The following is a 23,330-nucleotide window of genomic DNA, read 5'->3' as shown; positions in this document are numbered from 1 at the left end:
TCAGTGATTGTGATGACTCGATAGAACACAAATAAATGTTCATATACTGCAAATAGTGAGGATCAACAATATAAAAAGTAACTTAGTCACTAAGATTTTAAAAGGAAGAAAACCCAACTGTTGATTAAAATATACCATTTTTTTTTTTTTAATTTCAGTACATGGAACTGTGCTACAAATAGTTGAATTTCCTTAATAATCAGTTACTTTTTATTTTTGTGTTTATTTAATATATAAAGGGCTGGATATTCTGTTTTGGGGTGTTTTTTTCCATTAAAGGGAGTCCCATAAAGAAACTCCCAAAAGTCTCTTTATGGAAGAAATAGGCTTTTCTTGCTAGTGTTAAACATATGATTGTAAGAAGAGATAGTGATATTGTTGATGCATTTTTTAAGGTATCCATCTGTATTACAGATAACTCTAAAATCTAGCTTTGAACAGTGAACATTTATTATCATAGTTTCAATGAATCGGGAGTTTGGGCATGGCGTAGTTACGTGGTTCTGGTTCAGAATTTTTCATGGGGTTGCCATCATCTGAAGGATTGACTAGAGGTAAAGCTCCTTCCACCCCGACTGGTGCGGCTCAGTTGGTTTGGTGTAATCCTGCATAGTGAGAAGTCACCAGTTCAGTTCCCCATCAGCACATATGCCTGGTTACAGGTCCCTGATTGGGGCACATACGAGAGGCAACTGATCAGTGTTTCTCTCTCACATTGATGTTTCTCTCCCTCTCTTCCTCTCTCCCTTCTCCCCTCTCTAAAAAGAAGTAAAAATTATTTAAAAAATATTTGCTTCCAAGATGGCTCACTTCGATGGCTCTTGCCAGGAAGCCTTAGTTCATTGCCGTGTGGATCTCTTCCAAGGGTTGCTTGGCCATCCTTACAGCATGTCAGCTGGCTTTTCCTAGAGCAGGTAATTCAAGAGATAGGACAAGCAAGAAGCCATATTACTTTTTATGGCCTAGCCTCAAAAGTGACACCCTTTTACTTCCATCATGTTCTATTCAATAAAAGCAAGTCTGTGAATTCAGCCTATACTTAAAGAGAAAGAAGTCAAGCTCTACCTTTTGAAGGGACTAGTATCAAAGAATTTGTGGACATACTTGAAAACTACCACAGCATTTATAGTAGTTAACAGTTCCTATGTTTTCTCCTAGTGGTAAAAGTACCACAGAAAACACTCCTGATGGATGCTCTTAAAGAAGAATCGGAGATAGTCTATGACTTTTGCATGTGCAATCCTCCCTTTTTTGCCAATCAGTTGGAAGCCAAGGTAAAATATTTTCTCCTTTAAAGTAATTGAATATTCATCTAAGTTTACTTTGTTTGCAAAAATAAGAACAAAAAACAGCTTTTGTTTGGGAATCTAAATGTGGCTTCTTTGCTAATTAAGCATATGAAAACACAAACATAATTTAGATTGACTTAACAAGAAAGGACATTTATTGGTTTACATATCTGAGAATCCAGCAGTAGTGTTGACTTTAGGAACAGGTTGATCAAAGGGTTTATAGTAGTATCAAAGGTGAGGCTCAAGTTTTGCAGGTTTGTCTTGGCTCTGACCTAGCCCTTGGTTGGTTTTGTTTCCAGGCTGGTTTAATTGTGACAGAGTAATATTTGAGGAGGGGGAGAGAGTGAGGGAAGAGCTCTTTTCTTCCCTAAACTATTCAACTTTTGGGTTTCTTCTGATTGGACCAATTGAGGTTACAGTGTACTGCTGAATTGGGTTAATTGGCTTAGGGAGGAGGTTACTGTTTTTACTGCCACCTATCATTTGATAGGAAGCAAATTTCCAATTTAGTCTTTACAACTTCCAATGAAAAATGTATATGAATATGGAAAGAAATGACACTGGATTACAAACAAAGAACCTGCCCTGGCTGGTGTAGGTCAGTGGATTGAGCACAAGCCTGTGAAGCAAAGGGTCGCTGGTTTGATTCCCAGTCAGGGCACATGCCTGGGTTGCAAGCCAGGTCCCCAGTAGGGGACACATGAGAGGCAACCACACACTGATGTTTCTCTCCCACTCTTCTTCCTGTCCCTCTCTCTAAAAATAAATAAAATATTTAAAAAACAAGAAAAAACAAAGAACCTGGACTTCCGGCCAAGATGGAGGCGTAGGTGGAAACACTGTACCTCCTTACACAACCAAACTTAAGGACAACAAAGATTTAGAAACAAATACACAATCATAACAGACAGAAAATTGAACTGTACCAAAATCTGACAAAAATGGACCATTCACCCAGACGGGTAAGAGAGGCGGAGTCGGCAGCCAGCAGAGAGGGGTCCCGGGAGGAAGATGTTGTGGTTGGCAGATGCTGGGGTGGGGAGGAAACAAGCAGACCCAACCCAGTGAGGCACGCAAGGTGGTTGGCTGACTGTGGACACACATTCGCAAGCAGATAAACCAGGCAAAAAAAGGGGGGGGGGCAGTGAGACACACCATGCAACCCAGGGACCCAGCTTTGGGAAATAAAGCCTAAGCACCAATGAAAAAAACTTGGGGGTTGAAGTGTCGGGAGACATTCCCAGTCTCACAAGAGAGTTTGCTGGCGAGACCCATAGGGTCTTAGAACGTACAGAAGCCCACACACCCAGGAAACAGCACCAGAAGGTCCCAGTTTGCTTGGGGGAAGTGGTGGAAGGGACTGAAATCCAACAGAGAGCAAAGCAAGAGCCACTGTTTCCTCTCTGACCCCCTCTCTGACATACTGTGTCAACATAGCCACTGGGTTGCCCCGCCCTGGTGAACACTTAAGGCTTTGGCACACACTGCAGAACAGGCACGTCAAGACCAAAAAAAAAAACAACAAACAAGGCCCAAATGAAAGAACAGGTCAAAGCTCCAGAAATAATACAACTAAGTAACAAAAGATGCCAACCCATCAAATGCACAGTTCAAAGCATTGGTGATCAAGATGCTCACAGAACTGGTTGAATTTGGTCACAAATTAGATGAAAAAATGAAGGCCACACTAAGTGAAATGAAGGAAAATGCACAGGGAATCAATAGTGATGGGAAGGAAACTGGGACTCAAATCAATGGAGTGGACCAGAAGGAAGAAAGAAACAACCAAACAGAAAAGAAAGAAGAAGTAAGAATTGAAAAAAATGAGAAGAGGCTTAGGAACCTCCAGGATATCTTTAAACACTCCAACATCCGAATTATAGGGGTATCAGAAGGGGAAGAGGAACAGCCACAAGTGGAACACTTACTTGAACAAATAAAAAGGAGAACTTCCCCAATCTGGCAAAGGAAATAGACTTCCAGGAAGTCCAGGAAGTTCAGAGTCCCAAAGAAGTTGGACCTAAGGAGGAACACACTAAGGCACATCATAATTACATTAGTCCAGATTAAAATGAAGGGGAGAATCCTAGAAGCAGCAAGAGATAAGGGGACAGTCACCTACAAAGGACTTCCCATCAGACTGTCAGTGGATTTCTCAAAAGGGACCTTGCAGGCAAGAAGGGGCTGGAAAGTATTCCAAGTCATGAAAACCAAGGATGTACAACTAAGATTGCTCTGTACAGCAAAACTTTCATTTAGAATGGAAGGACAGATAAAGTGCTTCTCAGATAAGGTCAAGTTCAAGGAGTTCATCATCACCAAGCCCATAATATATGAAATGTTAAAGGGACTTACCTAAGAAAAAGAAGATAAAAAAGATGAACAGTGAAAGGACAGCAAACTCACAGTTATTAAGAACCACACCTAAAACGAAAGCAAACTAAAAGAACAGCTAGATCAGGAGTGGAAACATAGAAATGAAGATCACATGGAGGGTTAGCAACAGGGGAGTGGGAGAAGGAGAAGGGGGGAGAAGGTAGAGAAAATAAGTAGCATAGATGGTAGGTAGAAAATAGATGGGGGGGAGGGTAAGAATAGTAGGGGAAATATAGAATCTAAAGAACTTGAGACAAGTGGTCATAAACTAAATGGGGGGGAATGGTATGGGAGGGTGTGCAGGGTGGAGGGGAATGAAGGAGGGGAATAGAACAACTGTAATGGTATAGTCAATAAAATATATTTAAAAATAATAATAATACCGATATCATGGGGCTATCGTGAGGATGAACTGAGGTTTGGAAGGAGCACTAAGCAGTTAGCTCAGAATCTAGTCTGTGTTGTTATTACAGGGTGGGGCGAAAGTAGGTTTACAGTTGTTTGTAAGGAAATAGTACAGTAATTAATAAATACTAATACAACAACAACAACAAAAAAGGGAGTATATTAATCACAAGGAAATAAAGGAGTGTATATACTTAAAGCTTTGAGAGAATAAACTGTTTTCAGAGTCGGTAAGATACCCCATAAGTACCAATTACGTAACTCATAACAAACTCCAGATGTATTAAATATTTTTCAGGGGAAAGGAGGGAAGGGGACAGGAATTAATGAACAATACCAACATTCTAGATTGGAACAAAAGTTGAAGCAGCATTTAAGAAATCTTTTTTTAAAATATATTTTATTGATTATGCCATTATAGTTCTATTTCCTCCTTCATTCCCCTCCACTCTGCACGCCTCCTCCCCCACCATTCCCCCTCCTTTAGTTTATGACCACGTGTCTCAAGTTCTTTAGATTCTATATTTCCCATACTATTCTTACCCTCCCTCCTATCTATTTTCTACCTATGGTCTATGCTACTTATTTTCTCTACCTTCTCCACCCTTCTTCTTCTCCCACTCCCCTGTTGCTAACCCTCCATGAGATCTTCATTTCTATGGTTCCGTTCCTGATCTAGCTGTCCTCTTAGTTTGCTTTTGTTTTAGGTGTGGTTGTTAATAACTGAGTTTGCTGTCCTTTCACTGTTCATCTTTTTTATTTTCTTTTTCTTAGATAAGTCCCTTTAACATTTCATATATTATGGGCTTGGTGATGATGAACTCCTTGAATTTGATCTTATCTGAGAAGCATTTTATCTGTCCTTCCATTCTAAATGAAAGTTTTGCTGGACAGAGCAATCTTGGTTGTAGGTCTTTGGTTTTCATGACTTGGAATAGTTCTTTCTAGCCCCTTCTTGCCTGTAGGGTCTCTTTTGAGAAATCCACTGACAGTCTGATGGGAAGTCCTTTGTAGGTGACTGTCCCCTTATCTCTTGCTGCTTCTAGGATTCTCTCCTTCATTTTAATCTTGGCTAATGTAATTATGATGTGCCTTGGTGTGTTCCTCCTTGGGTCTACCTTCTTTGGGACTCTGTGAGCTTCCTGGATTTCCTGGAAGTTTATTGCCCTTGCCAGATTGGGAAAGTTCTCCTTTATTATTTGTTCAAATAAGTGTTCCACTTGTGGCCGTTTTTCTTCCCCTTCTGGTATCCCTATAATTTGGATGTTGGAGCGTTTAAAGATGTCCTGGAGGTTCCTAAGCCTGTCCTCATTTTTTTTTAATTCTTGTTTCTTCATATTTTTCTGTTTGCTCATTTTTTCTTCCTTCTGGTCCACTCCCTTGATTTGAGTCCCAGTTTCCTTTCCATCACTATTTGTTTCCTGTGCATTTCCCTTCATTTTAATTAATTTAGCCTTCTTGTGTTCCTCTAATTTGTGGCTAAAATCAACCAGTTCTGTGAACATACTGATCACCAGTGTTTTGAACTGTGTATCTGATAGTTTGGCAATTTTTTGGTCACTTTGAGTTATCAGCTCTGGGGGTTTAAGTTGTTGAGCCATGTTTCAATCTGTTCTCACAGGCCGGGGCTGCCCAGGTTGCTGGGTTGTGATGCTGTATGTGGGGACAGGGTCAGAGAGGGAAAAATAGCGGTCCCCTCTGCTGCTTCCCACCGCTGGGGCCTATGAGGTCTGTCTCACAGCTGGCTCCTTTGCTGGTTTATCTGTGCTTAAATATGTGACTGCAGTCAGCCTGCCGCCTTGAACCTTCACTGGGTCCGCCTGATGCTACCCCACACCTGGGATCTGCCCTCGGCTGCCTGTGTGTCTGGGTTGGGGGATCTTTTTTGCCAAACCCGGTCCACTGCTGCCTCCGCCCCCAGTACCAGTCTGCCCGAATGGTTCATTGCTGTCGGACTTCCATATAGTTCAATTTTGTGTGGTTTGGCTGCATTTTCTGTTGCTAAAACTTTGTTGTTTTTAAACTTGGTTTTGCAAGAAGGAGTAGTGTTTCCACCTATACCTCCATCTTGGCGGAAGTCGAAATCTTTTTGTCTTTGATGCAGATAAATTATAAGAACTAATATAGCCATATCTGTAGTACATTTTTTTAATATTGCAATACCACATATATGCATAAAAGTACATGCTATAAATGTAAACTGGATTTTCTAAAGTGAACACACCTTTGGAATCAACATCCAAATAAATACAATGTAGGGTGGGGCAAAAGCAGGTTTGCAGTCGTGAGTACCCAAAACACAGCATTCTTGATTGATTGACTTATTTATTTTCCATGGAAACAGCTGTAAACCTTCTTTTGCCCCACCCAGTATTACTAGCATTAGAACTAAATAACTTTTTATAACACACCCACTTAAAAGGTAGAATTTAATTATTTTTTGAATATTTACCGAGTCGTACAGCCATTGCCACAATGAATTTTAGAACATTTTCATCATCCCCTTTTCCGCCCCCTTCACCTCACCCCCACCTCCCCTCCAAAAATCCAAAACCAGTTAGTCTCACTTTTAGTTACTATTTCTATGGATTTGCCTGTTTTGGACATTTCATATACATGGTATCATACAGTATGTGGTCTTTTCTGATTGACTTTTTACTAAGTATAGTATATATTTAAGGTTCATTCATATTTTGGCATCTTTTTTTTTTATTTGCCAAATAATTTTTTATTGTATAGAAGTAATACATTTCACCTAGCCATTCATTAGTCGATGTACATTTGGGTTTTCATTTTGGCTGTTACTAAAATGGTGCTGTGAAGAATCGTGTACAAGTATTTGGATGTGTTTTCATTTCTTTTGTTTTTTGTTTTTTGTTTTTAATTACTTTATCGTTGTTCAAGTACAGTTGTCTGCATTTTCTCCCCACCACTCCCCCCAACCCCAGGCAAACCCACCTCTCTACCTTGCTTCCACCCTCCCTCTTGGTTTTGTCCATGTGTCCTTTATAGTAATTGCTAAAAACCCTTCTCCCCTCTATCCCCTCCCTCCTCTCCTCTGATTGTTAAGATTGTTCATAATGTCAGTGTCTCTGGTCATATTTTGTTTACATTTTTTTTGTTGATTATGTTCCAGTGAAAGGTGAGATCATATGGTATTTGTCCCTCACGTCCTAGCTTATGGATGGAACTGGAGAGCATTATGCTAAGTGTTTTAGTTTCTTTTGGATATATAGGCAGGGGCCCCCCAAAACCCCAGAATTATCTTCTGGACGGTGGGCATCTTGTAGTACATAACTTCCCCACTAGCTGAGTGTTCTAGGAACCCATCTGTTTCAGTGGTCCAGCTGGCATTGGACCACTTCAGTGAACTTTTTTGAAGGCTGTTTCAACACATTTATTCATTTCATGATGGGTAATCTATGAGCACAATTCCCCACACGGTGCTCAGTGTTTATCTGTTTTTGACCAAAAACAGCAGTACCCTTGTGCCCCACCCTCCCTGTTTCCCAGATCTAGCTCCAAGAGACTTTTTTGGTTTCCCCAAATGAAAGAGTCCTCAAAGCGGAACATTTTTGCTCATGTGGAAGAGGTAAAACAAAAAACAGCAGAAGCACTAAAAAGCATCAAAGTCAGTAAGTTCAAAAACTAGAATTTACATACTAATTTGGTGAAGGAAATAGACATGCAAGTCCAGAAAGTGCAGAAACTCCCAATTATGGATGCAAAGAGGCCCACTCCAAGACACATTCTTATTAAAAAGCCAAAGTTTAACGATAAAGAGAGTCTCTTAGGAGCAAGAGAAAAGACGTTAATTACTGGAAGGTTGCCTTATAGGAGAGGGGCCGAGGATAACCAGTGAAGAGGTGAGAGGATTAAGAAGTACAAATGGGTAGTTACAGAATAGCCATGGGGATGTAAAGTACAGAATAGGAAATAGAGTAACCAGAGAACTTATACACATGATGATAGACGTGAACGATGGTGGGGGGAATTGCCTGAGGGAGTGGCGGGTGCTGGTTGGAGGGGGCAAATGGGAAAATCAGCATAACTGTAATAGCATAGTCAATAAAATACAATTTTTTAAATATTTTAAGCAATGAGAAAAAAGTCTTCATAGATGAACAGGATCAAATGGAGAGTACTATGAAGGTGACCAAAGTTTAAACATGTGAAAATAAATACACAATTTTTATAACTAAAATCTGGGGGAGGTTGGGTGCCTCATCCCACCAGCAGCGGTGTTTAGAGTTTTAGTTTCTTCACATCCTTGTTAATTATGGCTATCCTAGTGGGGATAAAGTGGTATCTCATTTTAGTTGTGATGTGCCACTTGTCTGATGGCATTGAAAATTTTTACATTTGCCTATTGGCCGTTTGTATATTTTTGGAGAAATACCTCTTCAGATCCTTTGCCCCTTTAAAAATTGGGTTATTTTTATTTTTATCATTGTAAGAATTTTTTTTTGTATTATAGATACAAATCTCTCATTCGATATACTATTTGCAAACATATTCTCCCATTCTGTGAATTGTCTCGTTACTTTCTCGATGATGTCCTTTGCAACTCAAAAGTTTTAAACTTTTATGCACTCCCATTTATTTATATTTTTTCTGGTGGTTGTTGTTGCTTATGCTTTTGGTGTCATACTTAAGAAACTGTTGCTTGATCTAAGGTGAAGATTTACTGTTATGTTTTTTCTCTGAGTTTTATAGTTTTAACTTTTATATTTATATCTGTGATCCATTTGAATTATTTTTTAAATGTGGTATGAGGTAGGAATGGACTAAATTTTATAGGTAAAACCATTAAAGTGCTAGTGGAAACATAAGTAAATATGTATATAGTCTTTGGGTGGAATACTTACTGTACATGATACCAAGGCAGAAAACATAAAGAAAAAGTGACAGAATTGGGTGCATAAGAAAATAAAATTTTTGTATGTTTATCCACAAAGATGGAAGGTAAATGATCCTAGGAGGAATATTTGTATGAATGCAGATTTTAAAGTGTAATATTGGAATGATTATATGATTTGTAAGTCCTAAGTCTAGCATGATATTTGGAAACTAAAATTATATATCAGCACTCTTACTCAGAACTAGACTACAGTCAAAGACTCAATCTAAAGGTGTAAAATTTACATCAGGCTTTTGTTTTTGTTCAGGGAGTGAACTCTCGAAACCCTCGAAGGCCGCCCCCTAGTTCTGTGAATACAGGGGGTGTGACAGAGATCATGGCAGAAGGAGGCGAGTTGGAGTTTGTTAAAAGGATCATCCATGACAGTTTACAACTGAAAAAAAGATTAAGGTAAGTTGATTATTACAATCTGGTAACATTTTCCCCTGTGTAGTTCCAAAATAAAAATGCGACACTTAGAGTCAGCGTAATCACAATGATCTAAAAAACGAACATAAAACAATTGAAAAGGTAGCAGCTCCTGCAGTCTGCAAAGACCCTGTTTCTGAGGAGCGCTCATGCCTTTAATTGATTTGAGTTTCCTGTAATCATCTGTACTACATGGACAGAAAGGAGGAAAATACCATATATTACTTTTATTTCGGTACTGTGATGGAACAAAACTGATTGAAATATGGCTTTTGATTAGAAAGCAGATGGGTTCAAATCATTCCCATGAACCAGAATAAATTTGATGCCTAGTCCTCAAAGCAATTTGTGTTCTTGGAATCATTCTCCCAAACAACGACAGATGTGAGGATATTGAACTGTCAAGAACTTAATGAAGGGAAACTGAAATCACTAAAACAGTTCCAGAGGAAAGTTAAGTTAAAAGCTAATTATTTTGAGCAACATACCTGTTATTAAGCAGCATAAGGTAGTCAAAAAGAGCTATTTGCCTCACTTGACTTCTCACCCTGCCAAGTGTTGTTAAACGTGGTAGTTTAAAACTAAAAGGTTTTCAACCCTAGAATTTAGCTTTGAGACATAGAGAAGATTTTTGTTTTTAAGATTTTATTTACCTTTTTTTTTTTTTTTATAGCAAGGGGAGGGAGAAAGAGAGGGAAGCATCAATATATGGCTACCTCTTGAGTGTCCCCTACTGGGAACCTGGCCCATAACCCAGGCATGTGTCCTAACTGGGAATCAAACTGGCAACCCTTTGGTTTGCAGGGCAACACTCAATCCACTGATCCACACCAGCCAGAGCTAGAGAAGATTTTTTTAATTGAGGTAAAATACACATAACAAAATTTACCACCTTTACCTTTTTTTTTTACCTTAACCATTTTTAAAGCATAAAGTTCAGTAGTGTTAAGTACATTCATATTGTTGTGCAGCTGATCTCCAGAACTCTTTCCTTTTTGGAAAGGTAAAACTCTATACTCACCCAACCCCTGATAATCACTGTTCTATCTTTTGTCTTTATGAATTTGATTGTTCTAGATACCTAACATAAGTGGAATCATATCATTTATGTTTTTTTCTGACTGGCTTCTTTCACTTACCATCATGTTCTCCGGGTTCATCCATGTTATATTGTTTGTGTCAGAATTTCCTTTTTAATGCTGAATAATATTCCATCGTGTGTGTGTGTGTGTGTGTGTGTGTGTGTGTATATAGCACTTTTTTTTTTTATGGACATTGGGTTGCTTCTACCTTTCAGCCGTTAAGGGTAATGTTGCTGTGAACATGGGTGCAAGTAGCTCTTAACACTCTGCTTTCAGTTCTTTTGGGTGTATTCCCCAAAGTGGAATTGCTGGATAGGGAATACTTTTTTCTTTTTCTTTTGGATTTATAGGTGTTTAAAATTGCTTATTTTAGTAAAAGGCCAATTTCAAAATAAAATATCCTGATTTGTTAAATGAGTTTTTAAAAAATATTTGTGGGAAGCAACTGGATTATTGGATGATCTCTCATAGAAAATTCACACATTGTTGAAGCCAAAGGTTAATAAATTATTGTTTTAAATTGATCCATTCAAAGATCCGTTACATATTTAGAAAAAAGAGGCTAAGTAATACTGAGCACTGAGAAGAGTCTGAGTAGGTAACATAAATCTAAAGAGCCTGAAACTCATAAAAAGAGGTAATCTGGGCCATTTCCAGTACCTGTCATCTTTTGAGGGGACTGGTGGTAACCAGGAAAATGGAGAAGGTTGTTTTCAGGAGACTTTTAATCAGTAAATTTCTGTTATTTCCAAAGTCCCTTTGAACTACAAAAATATGTTGTTAAGTAATACCAGTCTAAGGGAGAGAAATTGGCCAATATGTTTCAAGTCTGCCTGTACCTGGCTCTGTGGTAGCCCATGAATTGAAAAAAAGGAATACATTTGCTAGGAAGGATAAATTTTGAGAACCTGTCATGTCTCTAGAGTTGACTGGAGCTTGGTGGCCCCTTACCCAGTTCTGATTTAAAACCTGGTTTCAGCCCTGGCCTGGTGGCTCCATTCACTGGAGTATCATCCCGTGCACCAGTGGGTTGCGGGTTTGATCCCTGGTCAGGGCACATAACTAGATTGCAGGTTTGATCCCCAATTGGGAGGCAACTGAATGATGTTCCTGTCTCACATCAGTGTCTCTCTCGAAAATCCATGAACGTACTTGGATGAGGATTAAAACAAAAAAAACAGGGTTCAGGAGTCTTGTCTGCTCCAGCAAGTTGGGACAGATGAATTTCTTGAATGTATTATTTGCAAATACTGTTTACAGTTTCATACTGTGCTATGGCAACTTTCATTTGTACATGTATTACTTGTTCATGTCCTCCTGCATATTTTTATGGTCAACATAATGTTTATGCTACTATGCAATTCTCAAATTTTATAATGCTGTGGAAACTGCATGTTTTAAAGCTCTAAAAATAGATCTCAGTGATGACACTCGAGATAACTCCCCTGTAGCACCTGCACTTTTGTATCTTAAGGAATTTTGCAGCTGGGAGTCCTTTGGGGGGTACAAGTTGTACCGCCTCTTAGTTTTACAGATTAGAGACTTGGGACCCATTATCTCCTGATTCTGGTCCAGTGCTCTTCTCACCACTCCATTTAGCCTCTGGGGCCCAACCTGCAATTGGACTTTTAATTAGACAGCCTTTTTAAAAAAAAATTGATACAATTGACATACAGCATTATCAGACAGCCCTTCTGTCAGCGATTTGCAGGTGTTTGTTGTGCCTATGACTTGAGTTTACTTACTAGCATTTTCTTTTTTAGAGACTCACTCTCTTAACCTTTTAAATAAATTAGGAGACTTTATCAAACTTCTTATGGCCTAAATTTCACTCTTGTCATTGGTTAGTAGTTCTGTAGATGATGCCCTTTATGAATAATTTTACTATTTTTCCAGGAATTAAACCTTTGTATCTAACAGTTCCAACTTAATACTGGTTTCACCTAGTCTCCCTCATTTTCCTTTTTTCTTTTCATTACGTACCCCCAGCCAGATGGTGGATGCTTCTTGAATTTGGGTATAATCCAAGTATTTGGTGATGGGCAATAAATTTAATAATCTGGGCCTTTGAAAATGTGATTCAGAGGACTTCCGCCAAGATGGAGGCATAGGTGGATGTGACGTGCCTTCTCACACAACCAAGTTTAGAGACAACTAAATATTAGCAACAGAAAACACAGCCAGAACACGGAAAATTGAACTTTTTGGAAGTCCGTTAACAACAAATTCTTCAGCCTGACCGGTAAGGGGCGAAACCAGCGGCTGGTGAAGTGGGGTTGCACAGGAAAACTCAGTCGGATGGACTCAGGCGCGGAATACAGACGCGTGGAATCCAGGCGCGCGGAATCCAGGCGCAGGGTTGGACCTAGTGAGCGACCGAGCGAGCCACCAGGCGAGCGACCGCGGAGGAGACAGCGGGGAAGCGGTGCTGCGTGTTGACTGTGGTCGCGCATTTGTGCGTGGGTGGACAGGTGAGGGAGTGGGCGGTTGGACTGGGGCCCTGTGGGTCCCACGGCAAGCGGCAGTGGAGGGCGCCACCATTTCCCTGCTCTGACCCCACCTCCACATACAGCGTCACAACCCAGTCACAACCCAGCGACTCTGAGTGGCCCCGCCCTGGTGAACCACCTAAGGCTCTGCTCCTCACCCAGCTGTGAGAAACAGCAGAGGGGGTCATCATTTCCCGCTCTGACCACGCCCCCAAATACAGCATCACAACCCAGAGACCTGGGAGTCCAAGGCTCCGCTTCTCACACTTAAAAGGCACGAACAGACCAAAAATGGCGCAGGAAGATCTCAAAGCCCCAGAACCTATAGATCTAAGCGATGAAGAAATAGCAAAACTCTCAGACACACAGTTTAAAACACTGGTCCTCAGGATCCTCACAGAACTGGTTGATTATAGCCACAAATTAGACAAATATATGAAGGCGAAACTAATTGAAATGAATGGAATTGCGCAGGACACCAATAGCAATGAAAAGGAAACTGGGACTCAAATCAATGGAGTGGACCAGAAGAAAGCAAATAATGGCCAAGCAGAAAAGAGTCAAGAAGCAAGAATTCAAAGAAATGAGAAGAGTCTTAGGAACCTCTAGGACATCTTTAAACGCTCCAACATCCGAATTATAGGGGTACCAGAAGGGGGAAAGGCACAGCCACCAGTGGAAAACTTATTTGAACAAATAATAAAGGAGAATTTCCCCAATCTGGCAAAGGAAATAGACTTCCAGGAAATCCAGGAAGCTCAGAGAGTACCAAAGAAGATGGACCCAAGAAGTAACACACCAAGGCACATCATAATTACATTAGCCAAGATTAAAATGAAGGAGAGAATCCTAGAAGCAGCAAGAGCTAAGGGGACAGTCACCTACAAAGGAGTTCCCATCATACTGTAGAGCTTCCCCTCCCTTTCTGTTTTTTAAACCTGGTGTTAGTATAGTTATGAAGTGTTACAAGTATTAGTTGTAGGGAACAATTGTATTGGTTTTTTTCTTTCTTTCTTTTTTTTTTTTAATTTGTCCTGACTGGGAATTGAACCAGCAACCCTTTGATTCACAGGCCAGCACTCAATTCACTGAGCCACACCAGCCAGGCCAAGTGTAGATTTTATAACTGAGCTTTTAGTTAATCCCCCAACTGAAAGGCTGTCCAGTTCTGTGAACTTTGACATGCCTTTGTAAAAGGGTAGGTCTGTAAGATTGATGCGATACCTTTTATGAAATTAAATAACAGAAGAACATAGCAGTCAGCTCAAGCCAAAGATAGGATAATGTGAGTTCAGAATGAATAATGACAATAATGTATTATAATCACCAAGTAAAATAAGCAGTGCAGTATGTAAGGAAGATAAAGAAAATGTTCTTCATTACAGTAGAATGCCAACTGATTAAATGTAGAAGGAATAATAAATTTAGAAAAATCATTTCATAATTGTTACAGTAATAATTGATTTGTGAAAGAATCAGCAATGGAAAATTTGGAAAGAAACAGGATATTTACATAGTTTCAAAGTATCTCCCCACAATTTGTAGTTACAAAAAGAAATATGGTAACTTCATAGTGGAGAAATCTGGAGGAATACCACCTTGGTTAGGCGATCACCTCCTGATACGAGGCACCTAGAAGGGCACAGCAGCACCTTTCTTCTCTTTATGCCCAAAATGTAGAACTTGAATCTATGAGGAAGCTTTAAACAAACCACCTTGAAGGATTTTGTAAGACAGTTCTTAAAAAATATTAAGGTCATGAAAGTGAAAAAGCATGCTGGCTGATGTAGCTCAGTGGGTTGAGTGCTAGCCTGCAAATCAAAAGGTCACCAGTTCAGTTCCCAGTCAGGGCACATGCCTGGGTATTGGGCCAGGTCCCCAGTTTGGGACACTCAGAGGCAACCACATATTGATGTTTCTCTCCCTCTCTTTCTCCCTCCCTTCTCTTCTCTCGGAAAACAAATAAATAAAATATTTAAATGTACAAAATATTTAGGTTTAAAGGGGCATAATGGTATCTTTAGGTAAGTATCAAATGGTTTAGAAAAAATATATACACACAGAACAAGGAAATGGAGGAAAATGTTCATTGGTGAATCTGGATAAAGAGTATACCGAATCATTGCAACTCCTGCATGTCTGAAATCATTTCAAAATAGTTTCCTTGAAGCCTCCTGTTTCAGAAGAATTGCTAAATGCTGTAAATAGAAGAGTGCTATTAGTACAGTAATTGTTAAAATAGTATAATGGCTTCAAAGTCTCTTGGGTAACTAGATCTTCTTTTTAATCATTTTTTTCTACCTGCATTTTGATTAGTTGTCACAGGATTCCTGTTGAGAGGAGTGAGGTTAACACAGAATTTTTAATACAACCAGTTTACTACCTCTGCTTCCTTTCTATAAGAAATATAACTTGCAAAACACAGTGAAGTATATTGATGAGATTAAGTCTTAAAAAGATTCATAATACAGTATTCACCTTTTACAGCAAGGGTTTAAAGAAAATATGAACTCTCCCAACCTTTTTTTTTTCTCTCCCAAGTTTATATAAAGTACCAATGACATATTTTACCATTATAAGACTTAGACTTACTTATCCAAACATTTGCTTTTCTTCATCTCCTGAGGGAATTCATAGTATCTTTCTTTTGTCTCTTCTGGGCTCTTTCTGTGGCTTCTGGTGACTATGATCTAATCTGCCCGGGAATGTTAATTTTAAAGGAAGTGTGTTAATTAACCTACTTTATAGGTCACTATGTGAGTACTAATTGCTCTTTTTTTGTATTTTATTTATTTTTAGAGAAAAGGAAAGGGAGGGAGGGAGAAAAAGAGGGGGGAAAACATCAACCAGCTGCTTCTCACATGCCCCCAAAAGGGGGCCTGACCTGTAACCCAGGCATGTACCCTCACTGGGAATCAAACCAACGACCTTTTGGTTTGCAGGCCAGCACTCAGTTACACTGAGCCTCACCAGTCAAGGCAAATTGCTGTTTTTTTTTCTTCATCTTGTTCTTAACATACCAAAGGCTTTAAAGTTCCTTTTAGCCCTGGCTGGTGTAGCTCAGTGGATTGAGCACTGGCCTGTGAAAGGGTTGCAGGTTTGATTCCCAGTCAGGGCACATGCCTGGGTTGCAGGCCAGGTCCCCAGTAGGGGACACATGAGAGGCATCCACACGTTGATGTTTCTCTCCTGCTCTTTCTGCTTCCTTTCCTCTCTCTCTAAAAATAAATAAATAAAATATATATTTTTTATTTTTCTTTTTAATTCTTCATTTATACAGTGTCTTCTTAAAGGGAACATACTATTTTTCTTCCAAACATTTTAAAACCACTAAATGAAATTGATTATGTTCTAGGTAAATTCACCCAGGTTTGTTTAAAGTACTTTAGAACAATTATTCCTTTGTATTTTCAAAGGGAAAGGGGATTGATGAAACAAAAATAGGGCAGTCACCTGTTCTTGAATGCACAAGTAATGAAAACAAAATATTTGTTAGTAAACTCTATTTCTAAAATAATATAATAGTGTATTCCCTTAATCTGTAATTTCTCTTTAAAAGTAATGTGCACCCTGGCCCAATGGCTCAGTTGGTTGGAGCGTTGTCCCTGTACACCAAAAGGTCGAAGGTTTGCTTCTTGGTCAGGGCACATAGGAGGGGGACCCACCCCCCAAAAAACTGGAATTTATTTTAAAAAATTGTGTATTCTTACACAATTATGCTTAAACTTTAGTCACCTTTAGAGTTCTCCATTTGTTACACTACACCTATTTAGACTTTTTTCCACTGCTCAAAACAGATTTTGAACTGGTCAGTTTTGGTGCCCATTAACGTTTTCACCATTTTTTGTTTCACCTCTTCCACAGAAGCAAAAAATTTTCCTTTGAAGACTTTTCACGTGGGAAAACAAAAAAAGTCTCTAGAGGCAAGATTGCGTGAATAGGGAGAGTGGGGCACACGGGTCATGCTGTTTTTGCTCAGAAACTGCCGAACACTCAGCATGAAATGGGCAAATGCGTTGAAACAACCTTCAAAAAAAATTTACTGAAGCTGAACGGAGCCTCTCTCAACAATGCCAACTGGACCACTGATAGAGATGGGTTCCTAGAACACTCGCCTAGTGGGGAAATCGTGTACTGTAAGAGGCCTGCGCTCCAGAAGATAATTTTGGGTTTTGGGGGGTCACCCCTCATATATAGATTGTGGTTTGGTTCCCAGTCTACATATATATAGGAGGGAACTGATTAATGTTTCTCATGTTGATGTTTCTGTCTCTCTAAAGTCAAGGGAAATATCCTCAGGAGAGAATAATAATAATAATAACAATAATAATAATAATAATGTGCAATTAGCACTGACTGGATATCTCAGTTGGTTAGAGCGTAATCCTGGTACACCAAGGTTGTGGGTTCGATTCCAGGTCAGGGTACATACTATAATCAAACAATGAATGCATAAGTAAGTGAAACAATAAATTGATGTTTCTCTTTCTCTTCCTCTCTCTCTCTCTTTACCCCCTCTCTAAAATCAATAAATGAAAAAGTTTAAAAAGTAATGTGCAATTAGATAAATTTCAAATGACATGGGTAATTGTGATGATTTGAAAAAATGCAGGATAACTATGGATTGCTAGTGTAACTTAGCTGTTGTAAGCAGAGAAACATGAAACATTACTCTAGTAACTATTCTTTATCTACATTTGAAGATATAAGATACATCATATTTAGAAATTTATATTCAAATGATTTTTGAGGTATAACTTACATACAAATTGAAGTAAAATTCTCCAATTTTAAGTGTACAGTTTAATGAGGTTTGACAAAAGTGTATGTAACCACCACCACAATCATGATACAGGACATTTCCATCACCCTAAAAAGTTCCATAGTGCCCCTTTGCCATTTGCCTCACCCATGTCAACTTCCAGTGACCATTGATCCTTCTGTCAGATAGTGTTTGCCTGGGCTAGACTTTCATATATATGGGGTCATACACAATGTAGACTTCTGTACCTGTCTTTGCATTATAAATATTTTTTATTTTTTATATATTATGATGTTTTGACTCCTTGAAAATCTTTTTGGTTAGAGACAGACTCCCCTACCTGGACTAGCCATTTTTTAGAGATGGCAAAGGGCCCAGCTTGAGCATGCCTTTGGTCTGCAAACTGAAGACGATGTGGGATGGAAATATTATAGACATAGATATAGATAATGGAATAGTACTCAGCCATAAAAAAGAATGAAGTCTTACTACTGACAACAACATGGGTGAACCTAAATGGTATTTTGCTAAATCAAGTCTTGGTCTGTTTCTAATTGACCAAGACTGATTTTTAAATCCTGGTCGTGAGTTATTTTCCTGCTTCTTTTAATGTGTGGTAATTTTTTATTGGATCCTATACATTGCAGATCTTATGTTTTGTGATGCTGTCATTCATTGTGTTTCTTTTTTTAAAGAGTGTTGGATTTTGTTCTGATGCTTTCTTATTGGTGATCATTTGATCCTTTAGAGTCTTGATTTTAAGCTTCAGTAAGGGAAATACAGAATAGGTTCTAGTCCCATTATAAAACAGTATGCTTTCCAGAACTCTACTAGATAGATGCCACTTTTATCAGCAAGGGCTGTCTGCTTTCTCTAGGGTAACCACAGACTAATCCCATCTGTCTGTACTCGGAATTGTTCAGTGTACTGCTGTCTAGGAGTAGTTTCCCTGGCCTCACAGAATTCTGCCTCACCTGTGCAAGTAATTATTTTGCAAAATATTCCAGGGAACTCTTCTGCAGGTGCCCAGAATTCTGTCTATGCAGCTCCTGCTTTTGTATTTTGCCATTTAAATCCTTACTCCTTTGGCCTCTCACAACTCCAATGTCTAGCTCATCATTTCAGCAGGATTATTGGGCTCCGTGTGTGTGAGTTTTCTTCCCTGCATTGCAGTTTGGAAATTTCCTTCAGGTAGTAAGCTCTGGCAGTTGTAGGACTCACCTTGTTTGTTTCTCTCTCTGAGAGCATAGGTCTTCAGTTATCCAGTGTCTGAAAAACAGTTTTTTCATATATTTTGTCAAGTTTCTAGTTGTTTATGGGGAAAGGGAAATTCCCGTAGTAGTTAATCTTTCATAGGCCACAGAGAAATCCCATATAGTGTTTATACTTTTCAAACTTTTTAGAGTAATTGGAAGACATAAATTCTGTTCCTTTATTTATTTGTTTGGTTTTTGTTTATTTATTTTTAGAAAGAGAGGGAGAGAAACATCAATGTGTGGTTGCCTCTCATTCGCCCCCACAGGTGGCCTGGCCCACAACCCAGACACGTGCCCTGACTGGAAATCTAACTGGCAACCCTTTGGTTCATGGCCCGCAAGCATTCTACTGAGCTACACCAGTCAGGGCTGTTCTTTTATTTTTTAATCAGTTCACTCCATCTTCTCTGCACTTCCTGTTCCAGATTTGTACTTACTACAGAAGAAATATATCTCATGTTGAAACTCTAATGTAATATATATCGTTAAATTGTTATAGGTGAGGGAGGGCATGTGAAAATACAGGTTCATAATATGTAATTTTTAAAATACTTTATTTATTTATTTTTTAGAGAGAGGGGGAAAGGAGGGAAAAAGAGGGAGAGAAACCTCAATGTGTGGTTGCTTCTCATGCACCTTCTACTGGGAACCTTGTCCATAACCCAGGCATGTGCCCTAGGAATTGAAATGGCCTTTGGTTTGCAAGCCAGAACTTAATCCACTGAGCCACACCAGCCAGGGCTATAATTTTTTTATATGGGGAGGGGGTATTTATATAGTACGTGTTTATTGTTGTTGAGGTATAATTGACACATTATATTAGTTACAGGTATATATGTTTCAATTGTTATTTATTAACTAATTTCTGTCCTAAGGCTAAATGGCCTATATTCTGAGCATCACAGGTAAGACCTCTCACTCTTTCACTGTCTATACAGATATATAACAGCCCTGAATGGTGGTGAGTCTAAGTGGATTTTTCTTTTTTAAATTGCTTTGGGCTTACTTTGTTTGGCTAGATTTGTTTTTTGTATAAATATTTTATATACAAGTCTTATTTTTGTCCCTTATAACTTAATTGAGCATTTGTTTGCTACTGTTCTTATCTTGTTCACTGGAATAATGCTTAATTTAAAAAACGTAACCACATGCCCTGGCTGGTGTAGCTCAGTGTATTGAGTGCGGGCCTGCGAACTACACGATTGCGGTTTGATTCCCAGTCAAGGGCACATGCCTGGATTGCAGGCCAGTTCTCAGCAGGGGATTCGCGAGAGGCAACCATACATTGATATTTCTCTCCTTCTCTCCTTCCCTTTCCTCTAAAAGATGAATAAATAAAATCTTTTTAAAAAAAATGTAACCACATAGCCCTGGCTGATTAGGTCAGTTGGTTGCAGTGTCCCTGCCTCTGCCAAGGTTGTTTGTTTGATTTTGATCAGGGCACATACAAGAGGCAACCAATGAATGCATAAATAAGTGGAACAACAAAATTACTGTTTCTCTGCTCCTCCTCCCCTTTTCCCTACCTCTCTCAAATCAATTTTTTAAAAATGTAACAACATAAACAGTGTTTTACTTGTCTGATTTTTTTCCCCAGGTGGTATAGCTGTATGCTAGGAAAGAAATGCAGCCTTGCTCCTCTGAAGAAAGAACTTCGGATACAAGGGGTAAGCCTTTGTCATTACTGTTCTTGTGTTCCTACTTTAATGCTACTCGGAATATAGAATTTTCCTTTATACTTTCAATCTCTAAGTGGGTTTTTTATCTTTGCTTATTTTTTTATTTTGTAATTTTTGGACTAAAATGGACTTTTTATAAATTATTTATATAAGGCCTTGTTTGACAATTATTCATAACAAAGAAAGTGGCAAAATAGGATGTAGAATGTCGGTGTAGAATGTCAGAGAAATTATAAAGGATGTCAGTATAGAATGTCAGAGAAATTATAAAGAATGTCAGTGTAGAATGTCAGAGAAACCAAAAATCAAAAAACTTGGTTGGTATCTACCTTCTTCTGACCTCACATCTGACTCCTTTATAATTGTAGAAACTCAGGGCTACATAAGTTAAGAGACTTGTTCTAGATTATGCATCTAGTTATCAAAGAACAGCTAAAACCAGAACAGTCCTCAGCATAGTTTGTTTCCCACTATGGTACAGTCCATACCGGTTCAGCCCCTTGATTCTGTTTTGCAAAGCAGGTGGCAGATACATACTTCACCCATCCTTTCCAATGCCCTTCCCATTTTGCGCTTTTGCCTGAGTAAGCCTGAGCAGGATGACTTTTCAGAGAAGGAGATCAAATGTAGGGTCAGTGGTAGAAGCCAAATTTCTAATTGCTGGTTTATCTTTGACATCCTATTTATCTTATGTTCCCTACCACACCTTTTCTTTGTTAAAATTAGAACAGCTACAAAATAGTTTTTTCTTTCTTAAAATCTGGTAGACAAAAGGGAGACTACATAGCTGTGTTTAGCCATTTGGTGGCTCTCTTCCTTAGAAAAAGAAAACAAACAAAAAAACCATTGGAATCATTGTACCAAAGATTCTTGGAAGAGCTGTGTTTGGGTGTTTCATTTATTTGGATTGCAAGCCAGAACTATAAATTCTCTCTAATGTTTTATAGTAGTGGGGGGGGGCATCTCGTAACTTTGTTGAGATAATTTATTCATTGATTTTAGGCCATTGTGCATAATTGTTTTTGATAGTAGTGTTTGTTAACTGAAAAGGAAAGACCAACACACAATTTCACATGAGGCAGCAGCCAGAAACATATTGATAGAATGACTTCAGTTTGATGAGATGCTATGCTTATTGGTTTCAGGTTCCTAAAGTCACCTACACTGAATTCTGTCAAGGTCGGACAATGAGATGGGCTTTGGCTTGGAGTTTTTATGATGATGTAAGAGTACCAGTAAGTAGAGACCTTGCTTCAATTTCTCCAAATGCCAGTACGTGGTGGGTTTTAGTAGGTCATAAATGAACTAAATTTGTACTGTCTTGTATCCCCGAAGTTCGCTCCAAATGCTTGCATCAGGATGGAAAGTGCTTGTAAATAAGAGAGTCCTGGAAGGCCAGCTGTGGTCACTGAGGGGCCTTATGAGTTGGTGCAACACAGTGATTCTTGCTCAGCCAGCGTAAATGAATTGGAAGTGCATCTTTTAGGAATTACAAATTCAGATAATATAAGTTGTAGAAACACTTTGTGGGTATAATTATTCTTTTGGACATTCCTCAAGAAGTGAAGTGGAAATCTATTTTTCTTTGCCTGCTGTTGCTTTCCTAGAGTAGCTGTCTCCTAGGGCTCCTGGTTGTACACAGAAATTCACCATTTGGGTTTGCAGGCTTTTGATGTGTAACACTTAGAACACTTCACTAGAATGATCCCTATGTTGGCTTAAGATTAACACTAGAATGCTGATCATTTTTTGAAGCTGGGTGATAGATCATTATCCTATTCTTTATACTTTGTGTGTGCTTGAGCTTGAACATTTTTTGTAATAGAACATTTTTTCTTTTAAATGATTTGTTCACAAACTTCTTGCCCTCTTTGCTGCTATATGTAAAGGAAAAAGACTTAGGAACTGGTGAGACTGAATATATTTTCTGGGCTATACTGAAAAGTTGTAATAGAATAGCATCTGTTTGTTCTCACATTTCCCTCATAAAAGTAATTGACTCTCGCTGTCTGTAGTCTCCCCGCTTAAGTTTAGGCACACTTTGCTCTGTCTGTGCTCCTCCTGCCCATGGTGTTGATGGAGGCCTAGTACCTGACCCTTCAGATCTCTAGACCTTTGCCCATAGAATAGGGTAATTCTCAGTGCTCTTCTCCAAAGGTTTTAGCTGCTCTGTCTCTAAAGTCATCTTAAATGTTGCTGTATCTTGAGCTTCTTTCCCCACTCTCATAGGGCAGAGGAATAGAGACACATGCAGATGTAGAAGGGGACAATTTGCAGATGTTTCTGAATACACGAGCTTGAATTTGAAACTGAGCCTGTCCTTCCTAACACTCTGCAAGTAGGTATGCTGCTGAGTTGAAATAAGTTTCACAGTCAAGTTTGAATGACCTATCCCATGGAAGCCTAGACCCACCTCTCTGTATAGTGATTGCTGTAGGGTATCTAAAGGTTAGAGTTTGAAATAGTCACTGGTTAAAAAGATGTTTTTGCTTTTTGGACCTTGCTCCTTTTTCTGTCATCTTCTAGAATACTATGGCTGTCACACCAGATTGTTAAAATCATTAGTAATGCCCTGGGTTATTCCTGTGCAGACGCTAACAGCTGCAGGAAAGTGGAACTGCACCTGTTTCCAAATGTTTTCTGTTTAACTTGCTTCCCAC

General features: G+C 39.0%; 1 protein-coding gene across 2 annotated transcripts in view; it reads left to right on the top strand.

The window, feature by feature from the left end:
* Positions 1–23,330, top strand: part of METTL16 (methyltransferase 16, N6-methyladenosine) — a 100,107-nt gene that overhangs the window by 46,070 nt on the left and 30,707 nt on the right. For both annotated transcript variants that reach the window (XM_037133749.2, XM_037133747.2), the window contains 4 exons: positions 1,159–1,274; positions 9,242–9,384; positions 20,589–20,658; positions 21,816–21,905. In XM_037133749.2, coding sequence (XP_036989644.2) covers positions 1,159–1,274; positions 9,242–9,384; positions 20,589–20,658; positions 21,816–21,905 — 419 coding nt within the window. The remainder of the gene's footprint in view (positions 1–1,158; positions 1,275–9,241; positions 9,385–20,588; positions 20,659–21,815; positions 21,906–23,330) is intronic.

Source organism: Artibeus jamaicensis, unplaced genomic scaffold (genome assembly GCF_021234435.1).
Source record: "Artibeus jamaicensis isolate MK-2021 breed Jamaican fruit bat unplaced genomic scaffold, CSHL_Jam_final contig_2790, whole genome shotgun sequence".
NCBI classification, from domain to species: Eukaryota; Metazoa; Chordata; class Mammalia; order Chiroptera; family Phyllostomidae; genus Artibeus; species Artibeus jamaicensis.
The sequence above is the reverse complement of the archived record's forward strand: the minus strand, read 5'-3'. Positions and strand labels throughout refer to the sequence as shown.